The 23,898-nt window shown below is 49.2% G+C and overlaps 1 protein-coding gene across 5 annotated transcripts; it reads left to right on the top strand.

The window, feature by feature from the left end:
- Positions 1-1,745: 1,745 nt before the first annotated feature.
- On the top strand, positions 1,746-22,672 carry FDXR (ferredoxin reductase). 5 transcript variants are annotated; one of them, XM_090060058.1, is made up of 12 exons: positions 1,746-1,877; positions 5,370-5,467; positions 7,171-7,266; positions 8,284-8,406; positions 9,629-9,742; positions 11,949-12,050; positions 13,899-14,006; positions 14,326-14,410; positions 16,048-16,247; positions 16,680-16,851; positions 17,670-17,843; positions 20,707-22,672. In XM_090060058.1, the coding sequence occupies exons 1-12, from the start codon at positions 1,811-1,813 to the stop codon at positions 20,835-20,837; spliced, it is 1,470 nt and encodes a 489-aa protein (XP_089916184.1). In that variant the 5' UTR covers positions 1,746-1,810; the 3' UTR covers positions 20,838-22,672. The 5 variants fall into 5 exon arrangements, with proteins under 5 accessions (XP_089916184.1, XP_089916185.1, XP_089916187.1 ...); XM_090060059.1 differs by having other exon boundaries at positions 13,902-14,006; XM_090060062.1 differs by lacking the exon at positions 1,746-1,877 and adding an exon at positions 2,477-5,024.
- The last annotated feature ends 1,226 nt before the right edge of the window (positions 22,673-23,898 follow it).

Raw genomic sequence — 23,898 nt, forward strand, 5'->3', positions numbered from 1 at the left:
TCATGGCATGGAGATTAAGGGCGTGCATGAGAGTGCGATGGCCGATGCTCTGTCCAGATAAGACCGAGCAGATGCCAATAGGTTGTGCCAACCTCCTGGATCTGGCAAGGGTGAGCACCGTCCTTCTAACTGAGGTGGTTTTCTCAACTTCATTTGCTTCTTATAATTTGGGGGGAGTGGTGGATCCCCAACTGCCATGGGATGAGTGCTAGGAGCTGTTTCTGGGAACAGGTTTGGCCCTTTGCAACCACTTCTTTATTGTGAGGCCCCTCTACCGTGAGTTGTACCTAGCCCCCTTCAAAGATGGAGCACTGCAATATGCCTTGTGCGAGCTTATAGGTTAGATCATCCCAGGGAATAAAAGGTGCTGCAGAATAGCCAGCATGCTGCAGCCCCCTTCCAGATGTGGCCTCTTGGCGGCAGCACTTCACAGATGCGCCATGATCTGCACAGCTGCTGGGTACAAGACTGGCATCAAGACATGGGTTTTCACTGATTAAAAACCTAACTAGGGTTGGACATTTCTGGGGTGGATCCAGAGGGGGTGTAGTGACAGGGCTGTACTCCTCCCTTTTGAATTAGACCACGCGATAGGAGCCTCCAGGGACTTTTTTTGAAACTTAAAAGAGGTGAAAATCCACTTCCCATCCTCTTCCTCCCTACCTGCCACTGTCCTGTGTGTGGGAGAAGCACCAGAGCTGTTCCTGTCCACCCCAGCTGGGCTGTACGTCAGCTGGGCTCAGCTGGGGACAGGAAAAGTGGCAATCAGGATGGGTGGTGGGGATACCCTTCCTTGCACCTGCTCCCAGGGATTGGGGCAAGGAGGGGGGAACTACTTTCCCATCTTGCTGTTGCTGCTGTCCCCAGCCCTGGAACAGCGCTGATTCTTCCCCGGGTCCCAGAACAGCAAGGAAAGCAACAATGGCAAGTGGGGGAAGGGAAGGAGAGGGAGGATTTTCTGCTTTAGGTACTTAAAACAAGACCCCGGAGGCTCCTGAGGGTGGTCTGCCCATGCCAGTGGGGGCAGATGAGGCTACGAGGTAGGGGTGGGGTTGCTGCTCTTGCATCCCCAGCACCATTTGGGAAATCCTGGATCTGCCCCTGGCCCTGGCTACTGCTTCTGCCCCAAGGTGGAGCTGTCGTACTGTGCTCCGGAGCCGTGCTGGCTCTCCATTTAATGGAGCAGGCTTGGAAGGCAGGGTCTTTTCCAAGAGGCTGCCCAGTCGGCCCCCAGCCCAAATCAGCCTGCTCCTGCGGGTGCCAGAGCTTGCGGCAAGACATGTCTGCGGGGCTGGGACATGGCCAGGCAGAGGCAGGCCCCAGGTCCCATGCACAGGGCCTGGCATTGATGCCAAGGGCTGCACAGCCTCGACCACTGGGGTGCCCCTGCCCCTGGGGGAGCAGTAAGGGCTGGAGGAGGGGGGGCTGCCCTATCTCTATGGTCCCCCCTCCTCTCTATGATCCCTGCAGGAAGCGGCCCTCTCTCATGCGGTAGCATTGAACCGATTGGAGGATAAACCATAGAGGCGGAAAGTACGATGGGCCTCACACAAAGCCCTTCTTCTCTATGGTGGATGGGCGAGGCTAGGCGGACGGCCCTGTCATTGGCTAGAGCGGCCTCGGGGCGGGGCCGAGAGCGCAGAGGCCGGGAGCCGGCGGGGGCGGGGCTATGCTAATCTAAGGCTTTCCCGCCACGCGATTGGCGGAGAGCCGCGCTGGGCGGGGCTGTCGTGCGCCTTGGTCCGCGCCTAGCGGAAGTGTGCGCAGAGTGGGCTCGGAGCTCGTGGCGGCCGGTCGGGCGGGCGCGGGCATGGGCGCGAGCGGCGGCTGGAGGGGGGCGTCCGCCCTGCGCTGCCTGCGGCCCGCCGGCCTCGCGGGTAGGGCCTGGGGGCATGGTGCCCCGTGGGGCTGGGCCTGGGGCGGGGTAGGCAAAGTCCTTGGGTGTCTAAACTGCCCAGAGCTGTTAGGGTGGCAGCCTTGGTAAAGCTCGGGAGGATAACGCAGCCCTGGGCATCAGGGTTGCTTTCTCTCAGGGAGCTCCGACCTCAGCCTGCTCCTCCTGCTTCCTGGCCCAGTGCCTTGGAGACAGCCGAGGGGCCGAAATTGCGGGGTGAAGTTTGCGCTTGTGTAGCTGACGTAAAGCTGGCCGTGTTGCAGGAGACGAGGTCTGTAGCGGATGGCTGCTCTGGGGCCCCGGACAGGTGGAAGGAGTTTGGCTTTGGCTCCGTGCCTCCAGTCTCCGAAAAGCCGAGGCGCTGAAGCCTGGCCGCTCGTTTCAGGTGCTTCGTTCGCAGCATCTTGGGCGGAAAGCCCTGAGTAGCTGCAGCAGCTGTTGCCTTCAGGTGGAGTTTGACAGTTTGGCCCTGCTCGGCTTGTCTCTGCCAAGTTTAGCAGCCGGGAGGTCTCCTGAGGGTGTTGTGAAGGTGATGGAGAAATAGGTGGCGGGAGATGGGGGTGGGGTTGGGGGGGATGTTTGCTAAGGATATTAAGAAGTAATATCCTTAGTAATTCTAACAGGCAAGCCAAAAAGTGCTAAGAGACCTATGAGATGATGGTGGTGGTTTGGGACCCAATGGTGAGTTGAAGGGGCAGCTAAAATTTAACCCAGATATGCTTTCATTCACGTATGTCAGCAAAATGAAGGTAAACTCTTTGTTTGCTGCTGGGTTCTGGGCAGGCCTTTCATGAGAGAGGTTTGAAAGCTCAGTACAGATGTCTGTCCAGTGTGTTCTATATCTGTCGTCTGGACGGACAAAATGTCTACCAAAAATGCTTGGTACACAGATAAAAGGGTGGAAAGTGTTGAGATCGTGATGGTATTGCATCAATTGGATGTATTCTCAGTTGGAATAGGCTGTTTGCTTTTGTTACTCGTTTTAAGGAGGAGGCAGTAGTGAAGATGATGACTTGGAAAAGGGTGATAGATATGAGGATTTGAGGGACTTTGTTGCAACGAAATCTAGAAATTTACCTGTTCAAAATAGGCAATAGATGAATGTGACTTGAATTCTCATCAGTTGCTGTGTTTTATCTTGTGCTACAAGTCGAATGAAGAGGGTCACCTTCTTTAAAGGAAAGTTACCAAGTTAAATACAGTATGTTGTAAATCTGTATGCGTATATTAGTAGTAGTATCTTGATTAGAAGCAAAAATTACTCTCTGGTAATCACAGAATTGTAGAAAATAAGGGTTGGAAGGGACCTCAGGAGGTCTAGTCCAACCCCCTGCTCAAATCAGTATGTTCCCCAACTAGATCATCCCAGCCAGGGCTTTGTTGAGCCGGGTCTTGAAAACATCCAAGGATGGAGATTCCACCAGCTCTCTGGGGAACCTGTTCTAGCGATTCACTACCCTCCTAGTGAGAGAGTTTTTCCTGATATCCAACTTAAACCTCCCTTGCTGCAGCTTTGGACCATTGATACTTGTTCTGTCATTGGTCACTACTGAGAGCAGTCCAGCTCCATCTTCTGTGTAACCACCCTTCTGATAGTTAAAGCTATCAAATCCCTTCTCAATCTTCTCTTGGGATTGCATGGGATTCTTCTGTCCAAAGTGCATGACTTTGCACTTACCCTTCTTGAACCTCCTGAGATTCCTTTTGGCCCAATCCTCCAATTTGTGTAGGTCACTCTGAATCCTAGCCCTACTCTCCAGTGTATCTGCTACTCTTCCCCTCCCCCACCCCCATCTTACAGATTGTTAATGAAGATGTTGAACAAAACTGGCCCAAGGAGCAACCCCTTGGGCGTTCCACTGGATACTGGCCGCTGGTTAGACACTGAGCCATTAATTACTACCTGTCGAGTCTGACAATCCAGCCAGCTTTCTGTCCACCTTACAGTCCATTCATACAAGCCCTACTTCCTCAGTTTGCTTGCAAGAATGCTGTGGGAGACGATATCAAAAGTCTTGCTAAAGTCAAGTTATATTACATTCACTGCTTTCCCTGCATGCTTTCTCTGCTTGTTCTTATGTGTTCATCCACCTAATGTATATGTGGTTGCACGCATCATATTGCTTAGCAATATGTGACTGGAAAAATTACCTTGTTACAGCACATTCAGTAGGATGTAAGTCTGGGTTGAATAAATTAGTTTAGTTTAATCCAGTCCTTGGTGTCTAAGTGATGTCCATGTCATGAATCAAGCACTGTAATTAAACTAAATCGGCAGTTTCAGCGGAGAGGTCTGTGATTGAATGGACCATGGAGACTCCACTGTTTCCATGTGGAGGTCAGGGGTGAGTCAGTTTATTAAGGTGTGCTGGAGAGTCTGTCACTGCATCTGCCAGACCTGTTTTGTAGCAAGAAGAGTTCAGTTTCCCGTTGTCTCCTGCTGACGTCGTACCCCCAGATCAAGGGTGGCTAGTTCTTAGCAACTCTGAATGAAAAGGTCCTCCTTTCCCTTCAAGGAGAAAATGCCAGAAAAACACTGCACTTCTGTTCTGTTTTCTCTGAGGGATTTGATGAAGCCTTACTGTCCTTGGGAGGTGGGTGAGAATTACTGCCCTTGATTTACACTGTGAGGCAGCCAGTGCAATCCTGACACACTGTCCCCCTGAGCTAATTACATTTCCTGCAGAAACGGGGACCAGGTAACTTGTTTCCCCAGAAGAATCTAACGGACTTTGCAGGTCCTGTGAGTGTGGAGCTGGGAAGCTGCTTTCTGAAAGAGAGAAATATCAAGGCTACAGAAGAAAAATATCAAGGACTCGGCAGAGAAATGCAGTCTCCGGCATTTGACCCACAGTAATTTGGTCTTGAGTGTCTTTGTACTCGGTGGAATAAAACTTCTCATCTGACTTGCAAGGTCGTGCTGACTTATGCCTAAAAACAGGCTATGGTGTCCAACTTTTCCAGATGCTGCTTACTGCAGGCCTCTTAGTTTATTGATCACCTGTGATGGGAGTGGGGGGAGAAGGATTGCAAGGGGCTTGATGGATGTTACAGCTATGGCCAAAGGGAAGAGCTTTTGCGATTGTCAAAGCTGCAGGTTTGGCTTGTCATGTGGGGAGAAAAATCTCAAGTGGGAGGAAGCAAGAGGCAGCAGGACAGTTTCTTGTTAGACACTTGTGAATAGAAGCAGTGGTGCAGGGGCACTTAGTAGTTACCTTTCAAGTGCCTGTTCTGCACAGGGGGGTAAGTGATCTCAAAGGGGTGTTCTTTTTAAGCCCCTTTTTATAAGGATCCCTCAGGATCTGAACTGTGGGTGTCCTTGGTTCACTTCTACAGCATGCCTGTGTCTGTGCCTCTGACAAGTCTATGCTGATGTGGGTTCAGCGTGCCTGAGAGATCTCAGTGTAGCAGAGATGCCTGTGGGAAGTGGGCTGGATTCCCTGCTTGCTGACTTTCCTGCTTGTTTCCTGTCCAGGTTTCAAGAGGCCCCTTTCCACGAGTGAGCACGTTCCCCGGATATGTATCGTGGGCAGCGGACCTGCTGGGTTCTACACTGCCCAGCACCTGCTGAAGGTACCTGGCTTTCATTCAACACGGAGGAATGCAGCTGCTTGGTGTCCTGGCATATAAGGGTTGTAACCATCCCAGAGCAGCGCACAGGCTGATTCGTTTGGTGGCAGCACTGAGTTTGGCCACCATAGGTAGTGCTGGCCTGACCCCACCATATGTCCTGGCATAAGGAATATGCTGAAGTGGAGCTGTGTTGTGTATCTCTCTGCCTCTTGCACTGCAATGTGTAGGCATCACTAGAGCCTGCTGTAACTTAGAGCAGCCCTTGGGCTGCTGTTAATTGTCAGGGCTATTTGGATCTCTATAGTAGGTCTTCCCATAGGGAATGTGCAGGGGTGGCCTACAGCCACCTCTGTTCCCCTTTCAGTGGTCTACATTTCCAGAGGGTGTAGCACAGCATCTGCCCCCAGCTGTTTATGGACAAAGCGGGGGAAATACTGTTTCTGTAATTAGATTTGCCACATACATGCATCTTTTAAAGCCTGTGCTCTCGATAAAGATTTTCAGCATAAATCTGTTGTTAAAGGAAGCCTGGTCATTTTACATGCTCTCCATTTTGGCTAAGTCAAACAAACAAATCTGCTTCCCCCAAGATCACTGGGTGTAACATGCTGAACTGTAGCCATTAATAAACTTCAGGGACAAATCTCAGGGCTACTTTTTATCTCTGCTGATTCAAACTGAAAGGTATGAACTAACTACTGTATTTACCCAAGTCTAAGATGACTTCAAATTTAAGACCCTCCCCCCTCCCGAATAATTATAATATATATTGGTATAAATTTGTATATATACATAGTATAAATTTGGTATAGAATCTAAGTATTTGAGGGTCGTCTTAAATTGGCATCCCCCACTGCTGCAGATGGGATGGTGGCGGGGAGAGGGGATACAGGTGGCAAGGAGTCAAGTGGCCTGACACCTGTCCCTTCCGCACCACTTGCTGCCCCCACCTCCTGTGACTCTCCTCCCCCCCCCCCGGCTGCAGCAGCTGCCAGAAGGTAGACCTGTTTAAGTTTGGGGGTGGGTTTTTTTTGTTTGTTTGTTTGTTTTTTTGTTAAGCTTAGTTGTATCTTTTTCCGTGGTTCCTGGTTGGCAAAACCTTGGCTGAACAGAGTGTTGGAGAGGTCTGATATATTTTAGCATCTCTGCAGCAGAAATAATCCATGCTTTGTCTACAGTTCTTGTGTTTGCTTTGACAAATCCAAGAAGGATTGGGCTAACCCTGGCTGCCCAAGGCCCTTGAAGCGATGCTTTTATCTTGGTGATTTTTGTCCTGGACAAACTTGTTAGTTGTCAGGGTCCTTTGTCTTATACAGTGGGTTGTAATGATTGCTGGTTGTAGGCCTGTCCTTGCTACTTGAAGGCAAAGCTTTAGAACTACCACTAATGAGAGAGTTCAGTTCCGCATGTATACACTGCTGCCCCATTTACTTGCTCATACCCCTACTCCCCCCCCCCCCCCCCCCGATTTCTGCTCCCAGGTGTAAGAGTCTAGCTGGGCGTTGTTAACTTTGAGTGCATCTCTCCCTCTTTGTGATGAGGTGCAAGAGCGCTCTGCCTCCCTGCTGTACTTGCAGATTCAAGAAGATCAGGAGCTCCTCCTCTGCAGCCTGTTCCAAATGCAGAAAGCCGATGTCTGCCTCATCTAACTTGTGCCCTGTCTCTGGTGGCTTCTATCGTGACTATGTGCTCTTCTTCTCTAGCACCACAAGCTCGCCCGAGTGGACATTTATGAGAAGCTGCCTGTTCCCTTTGGCCTCGTTCGTTTTGGCGTGGCACCAGACCACCCTGAAGTCAAGGTTTGTAGTGGTTTCCCCATCATCTGACAGGGCTCAAGACGGGGAGAGAGCCCATTGTTGGCTTTGGAGAGGGTCTCTACCTTGCCTGTCTATGGTACAAGCTGACAACAAGTCTTAGATCCCTTTGGTCCCAGGCATAAGAAGTAACGAGGGCAGGGATGCAGTTCTTGTGAGGTAATTTCCTCTGTTGTAACTGTCCTTTCTGTGGTTCCAGATTGTTCAAGGAGGAGGGAAGTGGGCTGTTTGCAGAGGCTTTGAATGCTAAGTTTTGGAGGAGAAGCTTTGGAAGAGGGAAGCTTGTTATCTATAACAAGCTGTTTTGCTGTCTGACTCAAGCAGGCAACTTCCTATGAAAGCCGGGTTCACAAGGCAAGGTTGACTTGGGCAGGTGGCTGGCACTGTTGAGTGGGATTGTTCAGCCATTCTTATCTCTAGAGGTTTTTTTTTTTTTCTTTTCACTCACACATGGGCAGTCCTGGTCTCCAGTCATCCAGGGAACAGCAGGATCTGTTGTGGCTGCTAAAAACATTCCATCTGTGAGGTTCTTACTTTTATTGTAGGGAAACAAATGGTTTTTCCAACAGACAAGCAAGACTGACTCATCTGCCATGCCAGCTGCAGCCTTGAGTTGTCTTGGTTAGCATTGGGACAGTCATTCCCAGCACTGTTCAAAGGGCAAGATTTGAGTCAAACCCTCCAGCTATCTGTTCTCTCCTTTTCAAAGGTGGAATCTTGCACCGGTGGTGGATGGGACACTGAAAAATGAGCTCTGCTTTCTTCCAGCAGAACTGACAGAAATGGTGCCAAGTCACAGATAACTGTGTCTGTTTTAAAAATAAATTGCACAGAGCCTTCATCTGATGAGGGCTGTGAGGCATGAATCGGAGAGAGCTTCAAGGTCCCATAGAGCCACTGTCGAGACCTCTCTGCCGGCTCCTCTTTTTGGTTGTGTTTTGTTGGGATGTAGTGTGCAGCTGTTCTTGTTAAATCCTTTCAACTGTCTTCTCCACCCAACAGAATGTGATCAACACCTTTACCCAGACAGCACAGTCTGATCGCTGCTCCTATTATGGGAATGTTACCGTTGGGAAGGATGTCACTGTAGAGGAGCTGCAGCAGGCTTATCACGCGGTAGTCTTGGTGGGTTGATGGACTGTATGTTGAATTAGAAAAGAGTTGAAGAGAACCAGATGTGCTTGAATAGTCAGCATGTTTATGTCAGTGTAGTCAATGTTACACTCGTGTAAAAACACTGACAAGTGAGACAACCCCTTGAACCAGGGGAACTTCCACTGATTTTATGAAGTACTCCTGAGAGAATTGGGGATACGGTTCTTGCAGTTAGACTGTTTGGGCTTGTGTGTCTGTTCTGGGGTAGCTGGTTGCTAAACCTGTTTTCTTGTTGCCCAGTGGTAAGATGCTATAAGAACTGTAGTCTGCCTCTTCCTGATCCCAGCATCATTTTCAAAGACATGTACATTACACTGTGATAAATGTTCATTTGTCTATGTGTTGGGTTTTTAAGGAGAAGAGTGTCTTTTTAATCCATTTTATGGCCCTCATTACTCCAGCAACTCAATTTCACAATCCTTTAAAACATTCATGATCCCACCCCACTGTGAGGCAGGGCAGCGTTTTCCCCTTGTCACAGATGGAGGACTGAGGCCCAGGGTTATAAGGAACTTGCTCAGGGTCATCCGACTCGAGGGGGGGGAGTGGTTAAATTGTTTTGCTGTGTATCCAGAGATGTGAGTTTGAGCCTGTCTAGGTTTATGTGGAATACCAAACCTAGCCAACCCAGCTATAAATGGACACCTGGTCATTTGGGTTGAGGAAATTTGAGACGGCTGGACATGAAGCTAGCCACATCCATCCCTTTGGCAGCCTTGTGGGCTGTAGAGACTGGTGTGTCTTAACTATGAAACCCTGCTGGGATTTGGGCATTCCTTTGATGTAATGTGTCAGTGATGGGCTTTATGACAACTTTGATGGGATGCCACAGGGTGGGGGGCAGGTGCATATATGCCATCTCTTTAGGTTCATATTACCTGTGGTCTCAAAGAGCAGCTTGAAAACCCACCTCTCCCCGTCCTATACCTTTGCCTTGCATAGTGTCACGCTCCCAGGTAGTTCTCCACATCCCAGGCATGGGGAAAGGCTGTGAAACTCGCATTGGAAGCTTCGCTATATGAATCTGCCAGCCCAGGACGTACTCTGGAGGTTGGCAGCAGTACAGCATCCCACAGGTGGTTCCCTCAGATGGCAGTGGCCCTTCTGTAGAGGAGATTTACCCTGTGTATTGCTTTCATACCAGCGTGTACTGATACACGGTTGACTGGGGTTGTTGTTTCTACTTCTGCAGAGCTATGGGGCAGAAGATAACCGGATCCTTGGCATCCCAGGAGAGAACCTGTCCGGGGTTTATTCGGCCAGAGCATTTGTGGGCTGGTACAATGGGCTACCTGAAAACAGAGACGTGAGTGAGTGGGCTGGTGTTTCTGTCTCTTTTGGCCTCATGTATCCCCTATGTGTGAATGCAGTCATTCATCTTGGGATTAGTGCCTGCCTGAGAGGCCTGCAGTTGGAAAAGATTAATAGGCCCCACATTAAATCCCCCTTAGATGATAAATAAATCATTCACACATATGGCAATAAAAGTGGATTAGGTGGCTCTAAGTTGGCAGCATCTTTTGGAGATGCTGTAATGAAGCCCAGAAGGGACACATTTTGATCTGGGGAGACTTTATTTGGTTTGCTCAGAGAGGTGCCATGTGAGGAGACTTTAGGGACTTGCAGTGGTGCTCTGAAAGAGGTGGGAATTGGAGAAATAACTGAGAGCAAGGACAGGGGACACATGCCAGTATGATCTGTCCTACCCACATATATAACCCTAATCCAGGACAAAACTGCTGCAAAGAGTCAGTAGTAATTGTATGTCAAGGCAAGTCACACTGGTCTTGGTCCTGTCTTAGCTCTGCTTAGTTTTAACTGCCTGTCTTGTAATAGCCCTCTGCTCAAACTATTACACACTATTTCTGTGCCACCAGCTGGCAAGGGGCTAGAACAGCAGCCTGTAGTCTGCTACTCCCAGATAAGACCATCAGTCATTTCCCTGCTCAGCATCCTGGTATAACTTGCATCTGTGAACGAAACCGATGCAGATTGCACCATGTAAATGTGCTGTGTGACTGCTCCCTGATCCTATCACATAGGTGCAGTGCTTCCAATATGTGCTAGGATTCCAGGCTGAAGGAAGAGACTTGGATCTGTGCTAGCTGGCCTTGCCTGACACCTAGAGTGAAGTAGGAGGGTTCTGTATTGGTACTGTGGAGGGGATGGAAAGAGCCAGCTATCAGAGAAGCGAAAACCCTATTTCTGACTAGAGGGTCCTGCACTTGGGGTCATCCCAGCTGCCAAGTTTGGAGTCAGGAAGGAATCTTTCCTTCTAGGTGAGACTAAAGACTGCAAGGAGTTTTGCCATCTTATGTAGCATGGGACGTGGTCCTCTTAGCAGCCTCTGAGCATGTTAACTAATTATTTCTCAGCCATAATTGGAGGTTCACCAATACATCGGTTCAATATTGGATTGGCACTGAAATAAAGAAAAATTTCTGTATTGGAAATTGGGCCGATGTGGCTGTGTGCGCGCAGCCGCAGCATAGCATGTAGGCAGTGAGGAGCAGAGCCAGCGGCATGAAGTGCTGCATGCAGCTAGTAAGTCTGGTGTGGTGGAAGGGGATGGGGGAGATGAAGACCCCTGCGGCGGGGAGCTAGTGGGATTGGGGTTGGGGCTGGGGCTGAGGTGGGCGCAGGACATGAGAAGGGAGGTAGGGGGGCAGCTCTGGCTGCTGTATGTGGCTCATCTGGTGCTAGTTTGGTGGCTCCTGCTGCTGCTGCTCTCACTGCTCATTTAGGAGGACGTGGGGCTGGGGGGCATAGTGTGTTTGCCCACATCTGGGCAGGGTCGGCTGGGCCCAGACTCTTCTGGCCAGGCAGATCCGGGGGCACACGCCCCACCATGCCCTCCCTGACGTGCAGTGGGAGCTGCCAGATAAGCACCGGATATGCTGTGCGCACTGGTGGGATCTGCCCCTCTCCCCTGCCTTCCTGCACCCCTCCGGCAAGCTGTGCCTTTGTCCTGTGCCTGCCCCAGTCTGCCACATGCTGTGCAGATCTGGGGGGGCACATGCCCTGCATCCCCTGGACAAGCTGCTTGTGGGTCTGTCCCATGCCCTTCCCTGCCCTGACTGGTCAGCTGTAGCCCCATTCCCTCCCTCGCCACAGGGGCCTTGAGCTGCCTCCTCCCCCCCCCACTTCCCTCCCCTTCCACCACACCAGACTTACTAGCTGGATGCAGCTCTTCAAACTGAAGAGCTGTGTATCAGGAATCGGATCATTATGGGCCAATACGTCGCCTTAAAAATCTGCTGTCGGTATCATCCCCAAAAATCTCTATCAGTGCACCCCTAGCCATAATAGTTGACAGCACTTTAGCTCTGCTGTTATGTCCCCTTCTTTAACCTGTGGGTGTTTCTGGTTTTGTGCTTTGAGGTTATGTGAGAGTTTGAAGTGGTTACTTTTGAGTGTAAGGGGGTGGATCCTGACCGGGAAGCCTCCTTCCAGTCCTGTGTTGCTGTGAAAGTAACTGGGCAGACTGTTGAATCTGCTTTCTCTTGGTACAGTTGAAGCCTGACCTGAGCAGCAAGACAGTGCTGGTCCTGGGGCAGGGAAATGTGGCACTGGATGTAGCTCGGATTCTACTGACTCCACTCGATTTACTCCGGGTGAGTGTATGGAGAATGCATAAAGTAGGCCAGGCTTGATTGGTATGATGGGTCAAGAACCCTTTCATGCAAGATATTAGGATCTCGTCTAACAAGAGAATGCAGACCAAGTACCAGAAGCAGCCGCGTGCCCCAGTAGCTGCACTCCTGGACTCTGCTGTCTAGTTGAGACGCTCTGTTTTCAGCTGAGAGCTTTCCTCCTTTGTAGCCTGCTTAACCCTGCAGGAAAGACTGCTGGCCTGATTAAGCCAGGTCAATACTTGGACCTGGATTTGCTGCTTTCCTGGTGGATTTGGTACTAAAATAACAGGGAGGGAAGTGCCATGCTCCAGTATGATTTATCATACCATGAGTTGGCACTCGGGTATGATAGATACCCCTGAGAGCTAGAGAATGCCTACACAGGGGTGGTATCTTCCACAGCTGGCTGGCTTCTCCTGTAGTGCTCCTGGCCCTTGCTAGAGTGGGGATTCGCACTGAGCCCTTTCATCCCAAACTTTGTCAGGCCTTTGATAAAACCCATTTAATAGTGACATGTGTCCTTTCTCCCTCCCAGCAGAGACAGAGCCCTGGCCTGCCCCCTGCTAGAGCTGCTGACAGATCAAGACCCGCACAAGTTCTCTTTGCAGAGGTCTGGTCTAGTCTCTCTGTGCCTTGTCGCACCCCAGCATGCCTTCTGCTATAGCTCCCTGCTGCACTTAATGCGCCAGCCAGCTAGCCTGCCTGTCAGTAGACTAGATTTGTGGGATTATCTTTTTCTCTACCAGGTTCCCAGTGTGACAGCTGTGAGCTTGTTGGCAACAGCTGTTCTACACGGCTGCTGTCCCAGATGTGAGCAGGGAGAGCATCCTAGACTTCCCCCTCTCTCAGGAACAGATGGGAGGCTTGTTAAAGCACAGCTAGCACCTCCCACATTAATAGCTAAATTAAAGGAAAGAAAAGGTTTGGGATGTTGGCCATTTCAGAGGCCTTTAAAGAGTTAAACGAATTGGGAAGTGAGCCCATGGTTTCAAATGCTGCCTCTTTGGGACCATCTGCAGTACCTAGAATGGACAGAATGTGGCAGTGGCACCATAATGTTCCAGAAGAGGACTGGGATTGAATAAACGCTCCCTGCCTAGTGTCTTTTACCCTTCTCCGTTTCTGCAGAGCTGATCCAAGTAGGGGAGGGTCTGGATTTTATCCAGTAACCTTGTCAGTGAGTTCTGATTGTGGGATCTTTATCTTTTGACATCAAAGTGGCAGATCACACCTGGTGAAAGCACTGCCAGCAGTCTTTCCTTTTGAACGTCCTCACTATCGCATAGTAAAATATCCTTAGGTTTTATTCTCTCTGCCATACCACTTTTTTCCTTTTTCTTTTTTTTCTTTTTAATTTAAATGATGCCAGGACATCAGGACAGATAACCAAGATGCCTTGGTTATCTGTGTCAGTAGGAAAGTCGTCCCCATTTTAAAGAATTGGAGGGAAGAAGTTGCCAGCCAACTCTTAAGTGCCCTTTTGAAGCTGAGTGTGCCAGAAAAGCAAGATTTCTTTTTCCCTGCCTGCTCCATTGGCTCCAAGCTAGAACAGACTTTCTTTAGCACCCCTTTTTTAAAGGGCTTTTAAAGAAGGGGGAGCACTTGTGGGCTTCTCTTTGAGACTGCCTGGGAGAGTGCTGCCTTGTTTGTGCTGAGATGTGATGAAATACAGGATCATGGAAAATATATGTGCTGTGTTCTGGCAGTAGCTGTGAAAACAGCTTCAGACCAAGGGAGGCAACTGTTAGGCTGTTTCCCTCTCTGGCTCGTGCCTGCATTTGTGGACCCAATTCCCTCCTTCCCCCTCTGCTTTCGTTTGTCTGACAGAAGACTGACATCACTGAAGGCTCCTTGGCAGCCATAGCCTCCAGCAAGGTGAAACGTGTGTGGCTTGTCGGGAGGAGGGGCCCTCTCCAGGTGGCATTCACCATCAAGGTAAGACTCTTGCTTGAGCTGGAGGTGCCCTATGGTAATAGCATTTGCTGTAATTCTTACTCTAAGCCTCTTGTTGGGTCTGAATTTAGTGCATGTTCTTGAATCTGCTTGCTTTAGCTGAGAGTCTCTTGGCTGGCATGTGAACCCAGGTTACTGTGCCCACATGCTGACCCCAAACTTTCCTGTAGAATAGGAGTTGCCTGCTCAGGAAGACTTCCTTGTGAAGCAGGCAGCTTCTCCCTCTGGGATCTGTGCTCTTGTCTCTCACAGACACACCCGGAGCAGGGAGGTATAATGTCTTCTTGTTTGGGATTTCCAGGAGTTGCGGGAGATGGTCAATCTGCCAGGCGCCAGACCCATCCTGGACCCTGCTGATTTTGCAGGCCTTAGAGATGCTATTAAAGGTGAGGAAACCTGCAACCAGGCTGTGTTTGGGGAATGGCGGGGTGGGGACGGGAGGAGGATCTTACAGGGAGGCCTGCTTGAGGGAACCTATCGAGGTAAACAATGAGGTGAGGGCCTCTTGTCCTGCCTTCCAGGTTGATTATGACAGGAGAACACAGCCTGGTGTATGACTGTCTTCCAGCCCAATTGGGCTGACTCTCCACTCCCCCGGATCAGAGTGCTGGGGTGGGGAACTGAGCCCAGGCTCAAATCCCTTCCCTTGCTCTGTTATTGGCTTCTAGCAGCAGGAGACGGGAGAGCCAGGGCTGCGCTCCCAGCTAGTGCTGGGAGCGCAGCCCTGGCTCTCTCCTGTCTCTCGCTGCTGGCTTTGAAACTTGAAACATTTCGACTAGCCTCATTTTTTGTTTCAAGGCTGTTTCAAAGCCCTTCATTTTGATTTGATCTCACTGTTTCGAGCTCAAGGTTAGTCGAAATAGTGTCAAATTGAAACAATGGGCGAAACTTCACGCAGCTGTAATTGTTATGCCAGTGCCTTTTTGGCTGAGCCATGGTGGCTGAAATGGCAGCAGTGTCACTGTTTCAGAGGGCCCCTCTACACATTATGTTTATGGTGCAATTAATGGCAAAGGTACTACATATGCAGCCAATTTAAGCTGTGTTAAAATGGCAAACCAACTATAAAAATATTGTAGGTAGAATACAAACTAGTTACAAAAATGCTTTGTGCAGTGCTTTTAATTTTGAACATGTGGCATGTCCAGGGCTGCCCCAGGGCCAGTTGGTTCTTGGCTCTGTCCCCAGGACTGCACCAGGGTCTCAGCCTGGCTGCTGCAGCTCATCTTTAATAGCTGATTGTCGGTCCTGGGGCTGGGACCAGGACATACTGGGGTGTGGACATCTGGTTTTCAACTTCTCAGTGGAGTGGGAATCCATCATCATGATGCTGGGCTGGCTGCACTGGCAAGTAGAAAGGGCCCTGTTTGGGATCTAACCCCCAAATTAGCTCCTGCCATGCACATATAGCTGGACAAGAGGCACAGAGGTTGGGTTTGGGGATCAGATCCCATCATACCTTTAAACTAACGTGTGCTAGGAGCCAGAGGCTCCCAAAATGGCAGGAGTGTAGCAAAGAGAAAAGGACATCTGTGCATTCCTGGAGATCCCAGCATAGGGGCTGGCTGAATGCTGCTGACTTCATTTTTTGAGCTTTTATAGAACAGGGTGGTGAGCAGACATGAAGGGCCAGGTGTCTGTTTCTGACTGCATATAGGGGGGTGCAAGTCTTGATATTGAAGCTTGTTTTAAAGCTGAAACTGAAACAAGAGTTGTGTTTTAAAGTGTGCAAGGGCTTTCTCCTCCAAATTTGGATTTGGAACAGAGTCCCCAAGAGCTGCAGTCTCAAAAGTCCCAGGTGCTGGATGCAGCCACCCAACGACTACCTGTATGAATTGGCCTTGGCCTTAAATTGACCCATGGGCTAGCAAGCTCTCTGAGTTAGCTTGATGACCTCCATCCTTCAGGATTAACTGTCCAGAGGCCCAAACAGTTCTTCCTCCTTTCCTGTTCTTTCTTAGTGGACTGATGGACCATGGTCTGGAGTCTCTCATGCTCCTGCAGTCCTCTCTTCAATTTTCAGATGTCCCCAGACCGAGGAAGCGGCTGACTGAGCTGATGATCAAAACAGCCCTGGAGAAACCTGGTGAGAAGGAGGCCAAGATTTGGGCATCAGCCACCAGGGAGTGGGGATTGAAGTTCCTGCGCAGTCCTCTGGAGATTCTGCCCACCGCCGATGGGAAGCGAGCAAGAGGGATCCGTATGGCTGTCACCAGGTTGGAAGTATGGACTTTCAGTTCTCTCTCCCTAGAGTGTTTGCTTGTTCCCTTGCCTGGGTGTCTGCATTGCTGGGAGGTGAGTAGGAGGCTGGAGAGCTGGGGCAGCAGTAATTGAAAGATAACCAGGGAATTTGAGGCTGATAGGAGCCAGCAGAGCTGGCTGCTACCTGAGCATCTGAAATAGCAGGTTTTGGGAAGCCAATGTTGCCTCTCAGCCAGGAGCTGTTTCTAATGTGAGACAGGGAGATTTTCCTATATGTTGGTGTTGAGCTGGTATAGGAGCATGTCCCACACCCACCTAGATCTTCCGCATCTGTTCCACCTCCTCGATTCACTGGCAACATCACTGCTTCTCCTAGCGGATCCAGTCGAGGGTCTTAAGGCTACTCTGATTTCTCCTCTCTTCCTCCTTTCTCTCCCTCCCTGAGCTATGCAGGGTTCGGGTGAGTCGGCCACAGCTGTCCCCACTGGAGAAGTTGAGGAGCTTGAGTGTGGATTGATCCTCAGTAGCATTGGCTACAGGAGCCTTCCGCTTGGATCTTCTGTTCCATTTGACCGCAAGCATGGGATCATCCCCAACCACCTGGGCAGGGTTCAGGGGGTCCCAGGTCAGTATTAACCCTCGGTGTTTGGAGTACAAGTGGGCTGCGATGCCTGTGTGAATGAAGGGTGGGGGAGTCTGGCTTATAAAGAATGAGACTGGGACCTGAGCTCCCTTGTTCTGCTCTGGCTTAGTTTGTGGGCTCCCTACATGACACCCGACTTCACCTTGGGCAGCCTTTTAGCTCCTCTGACAGAAACTGTTTATAAATGTCCAAAATGTAACCAGAGCTGGTTGTGTTCTGTTTATGAAAATTTTAAATGGTTGTTATAAGACCTGTCTTGTAGCTCATAATGTTAATAGCTCAGATGTTTGCAGCAAGTGACACCGAGGGATGCAGTCATTTTACCAGGCCTTGAGGGGGTTATTAATGAGAGAACATCTGTGGTGGCTGTTTTTTTAAGGCTCATCCCAGTGCTGTAAACTGATAGCTGTGCACTGGGGAAGGACAGGTGGAGTGGGGAGGGGTGGTTTTGGGAAGTGCTGCTGAGATGATGCAGTGTATTTGAATGGTGCGGAAGGTGGTCTCCCCAGGTAAACTCCACTGAGCAAACCCTTTTGTGGGCTTGGTAATGATAGTGGGGTTTTTTTGTTGTTTTTTCCTTGGCTGCAGTGGCTGTCTAAATCTGAGAAATTTTATAAAGGAGGAGGTGTGGAACTTTAGTAGATAAGGAAGTCATCCACATGAAACATCAGTAGATAGGGAGATGTGTTGCATCTCTTCCCCACAAAGGGACACTTGTACTGGGGAACTGAGCACGCCCCTATATGCACACTGGGGACTGTGTATTGGGGCATGGCTGATTTTTGTGTAATGCTCTGCAGGGCTGTACTGCAGCGGCTGGGTGAAAAGGGGACCTACTGGGGTGATCATCACCACCATGAACGATAGCTTTGACACAGCCCAGTCTGTGCTAGAGGACCTCCAGGCGGGGATGCTGAATGTTTCAAACACTAAGGAAGGCTTTGAGTCTGTGAGGAGCATCCTACAGAGTCGAGGTCAGTGGACATGCTTATGGGCAACCTCTGGTGTGAGACTCTGTGGCAACAAATGCACCTTATGCATTTGTATCCTACGCTTACCTTTTTCCTGAAAATTATAGACCAGAACCTGGGGTGGGCATCTTAAATGAGGAAACTGATTCTGAACAATTTGGTTAAAGGGGGAAATCTCCATCTTCATTCTGCTTTTTCAAAACAAAGTGCATGTCTTATTTGGCGGCATGGGATGTGTAAATAGAAATGGGTATATGTTCAATCCAGAGAGCCTCTTGGAAATCATACATGAGAGCACTGGACAGCAGGGGGTTTTTTTGTATTCCTGTCTTAAAAGCTTAACACCGAGGTTCTAAGAGGACAAAAGGAAAGTTATTCATTCTTGTTTCCATTCATTGTACCTTCCCCTGCCTGCTCAACTAGCCGACATCGTGATGACTACCACCTGGCCTCATACTATTTTGGAGTGAATTTTGCAGGCAGGGAAAATCTCACGAAGCACAAATTTCTCCTGACTTGGTGTTTCCCTTTGCATGAGCACCTAAAAGGTTAACTTCTTCCTTCATATCCCACTTGTTCTTTTAAATTCTGGTTCAGACTCTGCCTGCTGATTTTAGAAGTTTTTGAAGCATTGGTTAAGTCTTCTTATTATCTACCTGTCACACTTTGCCAGGCACCCCCCCCACCTTTTTAAATAAAAAGTGCGTGAAAATTGTGATGCATGTTGATGCCATCTAAATTGTTGGGACAGTAATGAGAGTCTGCCTTGTGGTACATAATATTGAGAAATTAAAACTAAATGGTTTTATTGCCCAAAAGTACTATTATGAGCAACTGCTGCTCAGCCTAGTCTCTTCATGTGTTAATAGAACATAGAAGCTTGTGTACATCGCTTTTTTGAAGCAACTTCTAAGAGTCAGTCCTCTGGACTGAGATTGTTCAGGCTGTCACAGGACATCAGGCAACAATGCTTCTAAAGCTTTCCACCAATACAGCGTTTGCATGAAGCCTTGACCCTACGCTGGAAGAACCATTCCTGCAAGCATGGGATTCTCTTTGTGGTCTGCTGAGTTTACCTGTGAGATTTGCTGTGTGCACCGATGGGTTCTGTGATGGGACTACCTGTCCGTTGTGGTGTGAGATGTGCAAATTCGTTTCACAGATGTGAAATGCAGCTGCTGTTCTTTCCATCTGCTCCACTTCTGAATTGATTTAGAATAGTAGGGGGTCAACTTTTTTGGCAGGCTTGCCACAAATTAGGTCCACAGTCTTCCCAAGTACTACTCCGATCCCTTTCTTCTGCCTGGTCCTGCTATTCTGCTTTCTACTTCTGCTTCATGATGGATTGTCCCTGGTCCTGGGTTCAGGTCTTCCTCTCCCATTTCTGTCCCCGTGTGTGTCTGGATGGGTGAGCTGTCCAAGGTACTGCATTCAGGTCTTTCTTCAATAGAAGTGGGATCATAGTCCACTCCTGAAAGCAGTCTACATCTTCTTTTGTTTTTGCTTTAAACCTGCCTGCTTGGTGGCTCCGGGGCTGGATGTTGGGCTAGGAGGTGGAAGGGGTTGAGTTCAAGGCTGCCCATGAGCCCTCTCTTTTAGGCGACGAGACTAGGACCAGTGGCCTCAAGCTTGAGCAGGGGAAACTTGGGTTAGAAATTAGGACGAACTTTATGACTACAAGGGTGGTCAAGCGTTGGGATAGACAAGGTAGAGAAATTGCAGATTCTCCATTCTTGGACGTTTTTCAAGAGCAGGTTAAATAAATGCATGGCTGTGATGATTCGGCCAGGGATACTTCTGCCTTGAGCAAGGGCCTGGACTCTGGTCTCACGAGGTCCCTTCCAGCTCTCTTTTTTCTTAGGGTCTTGTTAACTGAGGCAAAATCAAACTCACTTTCTCTCTCCTTTTTTATTTTCCCTTTCCTTCTGTCCTCTTAAAACCTGGGTCTGCCCCCCTTGCTGTAGCCTCTTCTCAGAGTCTTTCCAGGAACAGACCTTTTCCTCAGCTCTGTCCTAGTTGTAGGGTTTTGGGCGTTATCAACCTCAGAAACTGCAAGGAACCCCCGGGTTGTCTGCCTCTAGGGGTATTTCCTTCCCAGCCCTGCTCATTAGTGGTGGGTACATCCTGAAGCTTCTGTTCCTCTCTCATTTTTGAACCTGTCTTTTGTAATTTGTGAATGGGTTCTCTGACTTTCATGGAAATGTCGAATCCTGCTCCGAGTCCTGCTAACGTCTCTTGGCAGAGAGCTCGTAGGCTAGAGCAAAGTTTGTAACAAATTACGTTGTGCCCCAACTTTTAGTACTTCAAGTGGGGAGCGAGGGAACCGTAATTCAACTTGAATGTAATCGCCAAGGTTAATAGCCACTTGCTGAGGAGAGGTGTGGCTGCCAGGAAAGACCTGTTTAAAAGCAGCGCAGTCCTTGGATAAAACGTCATTGTCAGCTGCATAAACAACAAGACGGTTGCTCTTCATCCGTTTTCTTAGCAATCCTTCCAGGCAAATTTGAGGATAGATTAAAACACCCAAGAGGGTCATTTGCTACTGCTGTATTTAAAGGCTTTCAATTAAAGCACGCACTTCTATCTAACAGTTGAAGACATTAAAGTGAACCAGAGGCATTTCATCCCCTAAGGTAGTGCTGTGCTGAATATTGTTATGGCTTGAAAAGGTCTGACTAATCAGATTTGACTAGATCTCTAGAGCCCCTCTTATAACAGATGTAGAAATTTATGGCTTTGTGCTGCTGAGGCCTGAGGATGCCTGGGTGTGAGAGACTTTTTTTTTTTTTTCTTCTTTGCTTGTGTGTTTTAATTCCTGCTAGTCTGGGGATGGTTGATATGTGGTTTTTCCCTCTTGTAACATCAGGGGTCCATCCAGTGTCCTTCTCAGACTGGGAGAAGATAGATGCTGCTGAAGTGGCAAGGGGCCAACTGGCTGGCAAGCCTCGGGAGAAGATTGTGGATCCTCAGGAGATGCTCCAGTTGATTGGTCACTGAAGAGGCCCATGATCAGCACTTCGACAGTGAGAACTGAGCACACCAGCCGGCATCTGCTGGGGAAGTCCTGTTCACTGCTGGTTGTATGTGCAGTGGAGGATTGGTACAGTCAGAACCAGCTGCTCTTCTCAGACACCCGGGAGAAGGCACCTGGCTGCAGGGTTTTTGGGGCTCTCCCTGGCTGAGCTGGAACTGACCGTGGGTTCTCAGAGTGGGTGTGAGCCCCCGCAAGAGCCATGTACCACTAAACGACACCAGGTCTTATCTCCAGCCCCATTCTATCCTGGGGCCACCTCTGCAGCAGTCTTCTGGAGCTCGCTAACTGGGTCGTTAGACCAGGTGCTGCTTAGGTTGAGATTCCTGTTGGAAGAGGCCTTGCTCTTTTCCATTCTGTGAGCCTGAAGGGAAAGACTCTTTACTCGGTACTGTTTTTTAAACCCAATGAAAGAAAATGAACGACCATCATCTTTTCCATTTAGTCCAAAAGCCTAAAGCCAAATTGCCCTGTAACCTGTCAGCTTCTGAGCAAGCTGTTTCTTTTATATAATCATTTCAAGTACAGCTACTCCTCACTTAATGTTGTAGTTACACTCTTAAATTGTGATTTTTAAGCCAAACGATGTTAAGCAAATCCAGTTACGTCACAGTAGTTGCCTACTAGCAGGCAGCGGCCAAACAACGTTATAACTGAACATTGTGCGACTTTAAACAAGTGTGTTCTCTAATGGATCAGCAATGTAATAATGAAACATTAACTGGGATGACATTAAATGAGGAGTACCTGTAAAACCCTTTCAGGAGACAGAGGATGAAACTCAGGTTGCCATTTTAAAAGTCCAATTTGATCTCGGTGTTTGTCATAATCTTTGAGCTGGCTGGCCTACCTAGTACTGTATTTCTCCCTCCTCCCCCAAATCTTCCAGGCTCAGTGCTAGTTGCCTGCTTAAAGCAAACAGTATCAATAGACCTTGGAGTCTCCTTATCTGCTTGGTAGCATTTCAAGATGGAAACCCAAATGAAACCTGGATTGTGGAGGTTTTTGTTTCTTTTGTTTTTTGTTTTTTTTCCTGTGGAGGAGGGATGGTGGGTTAATGACCACATAATTGGCTTGTCCTTAAATATCTGCGATCATCTGAGTACCAGTTCCTCAGAGGTGTAGCTGTCTGGCACTAGCACACTCTTGGTCTGCTTGCCTTTTTTATAGTCTGTTTGCTTTTGAAGCTTATCACATGCTCGTCTGACCAAATTTATCATGTTGACACGATGCCAGGTTTTAAGGCAGGACTTGGAGCCCCTGGAGACTAAACTCCTCCGTTTACTGACAGAATAATTGGAGTACAAACCATGGCAGTGCACTTCAGCTGGACTGAGAAAAAAAATTTGCTTCTTGGCACCCTCTCTTTAGCTGAGTCTGCACTGGGGGACTGGCCTGTCCCATACAAACTGTTCAGATGGCTCCTGCTTCCTGACACATGACCGTAAATAGTCCATGGTGAGGAGCTCTGTAGTAAATGTCTCCTGTAGTTGAGACTTGCGGGTAAAAGGGGGGAGTTCGTCTCTGTGGCCCTATGCGGTGCTTCTCTTGTAGGATTTTCCTATTGTGGTGTTTTTGTTGCAACATGGACACCTCTGTGCTGCAGGGGCAGAAGGGGGTTCCAGACTGTATTTCCACGTTCGACATTTAGTCTAATTTTAGACCAGCGGGATCTGTGACTCATCTCTCTTTTTTTTTTTTTTTTTTTTTCCAAATCTCATTTGTAAACTCATTAAGAAACTCGGGAAATGCAATGCTGGAAACATGTATGCAAACGAGCAATAAAGCCTGCCGAACAGCTGCTTGTGTGATGCAGCTCCTGTTATGTCTTGCGGATGATGCATTCCTAATGCTGAACTTTGAACTGGAGGTGACGTCAGCGTGGATTTGGAAAAGTTAATAAAGCTCTTTTGGTAACGCTGCTGACTGTAAAGGAAGGGAATTGCTTGTTCTGTCCTGCTGCATCTTCAGTTTGGTTCTCTATATAAAGAAGCTTACATCTGAGGATATACTGTAGCACAGCAGTTGTCTGCTGTGATATGACTGGGAGGGCCGTATCTTGCTTGCTTTATAGGAGGTGGCTGCCACTGCTTTCTTCATGCCTGCAGAAGTCCTCTTGAACACGAGTCCCCAAACACTTGTGCTACAGGGCCCAGACATTTCATAGTTTGTAGGGTCGGAAGGAACCTGAGCAGATCATCGAGTCTGACCCCCTGTCAGGGCAGGAAAGAGTACTGGGGTCTAACAACCCCAGCAAGGTGTTCATCTAACCTCCTCTTAAAGACCCCCAGGGTAGGAGCCAGCACCACTTCTCTTGGAAGTTGGCTCCAGATCCTAGCTGCCTTGACAGTGAAGTAGCATCTCCAGATGTCTAGCCTGAATCTACCCTCTGCCAGCTTGGCCACTCCTGTCTGTGCTTGGGGGAACAGGGACTCCCCAGTGCCTGATGATCCCCCCTGACTAGTTTGTAACAGGCCACTAGATTCCCCCCTCAACCTTCTCTTGTGGAGGCTGAACAGGTTCAGGTCCTGTAGCCTTTCCTTATAGGATCATGCAAGTGGCCTCCTCTGCACCCTCTCCACATCCCTCTTGAAGTGCGGCGCCCAGACCTGGACGCAGTACTCCAGCTGCGGCCTGACCAGTGCCGCATAGAGGGGGAGGATCACCTCCCTGGACCTGCTCGAGATGCATCTGTGGATGCATGCCAAGGTGCGGTTGGCCTTCCTGACTGCCTCCCCACACTGCCGGCCCATGTTCATCTTGGCATCGATGACTCCAAGACCCTTTTCTGCCTCTGCCCTGACAAGGGAGTTCCCCAGCCTGTAGGTATGGTGCTGTTTCTTCCCAGGTGCAGCACCTTGCACATCAGTGTTGAAGCCCATCCTGTTCTCATCCGCTCACTCCTGTAACCTGTCTAGGTCCAATTGCAGCCTATTCCTCCCTTCTAATGTGCTCACATCCCCCCACATGTTAGTGCCATCAGCAAATTTGAACGGGGTGCTTTTTATCTCCTCGTTCAAGTCACTG

The sequence above is a fragment of the Crocodylus siamensis genome, chromosome 8, assembly GCF_052110815.1.
Source record: "Crocodylus siamensis isolate JL-2025a chromosome 8, ASM5211081v1, whole genome shotgun sequence".
NCBI classification, from domain to species: Eukaryota; Metazoa; Chordata; order Crocodylia; family Crocodylidae; genus Crocodylus; species Crocodylus siamensis.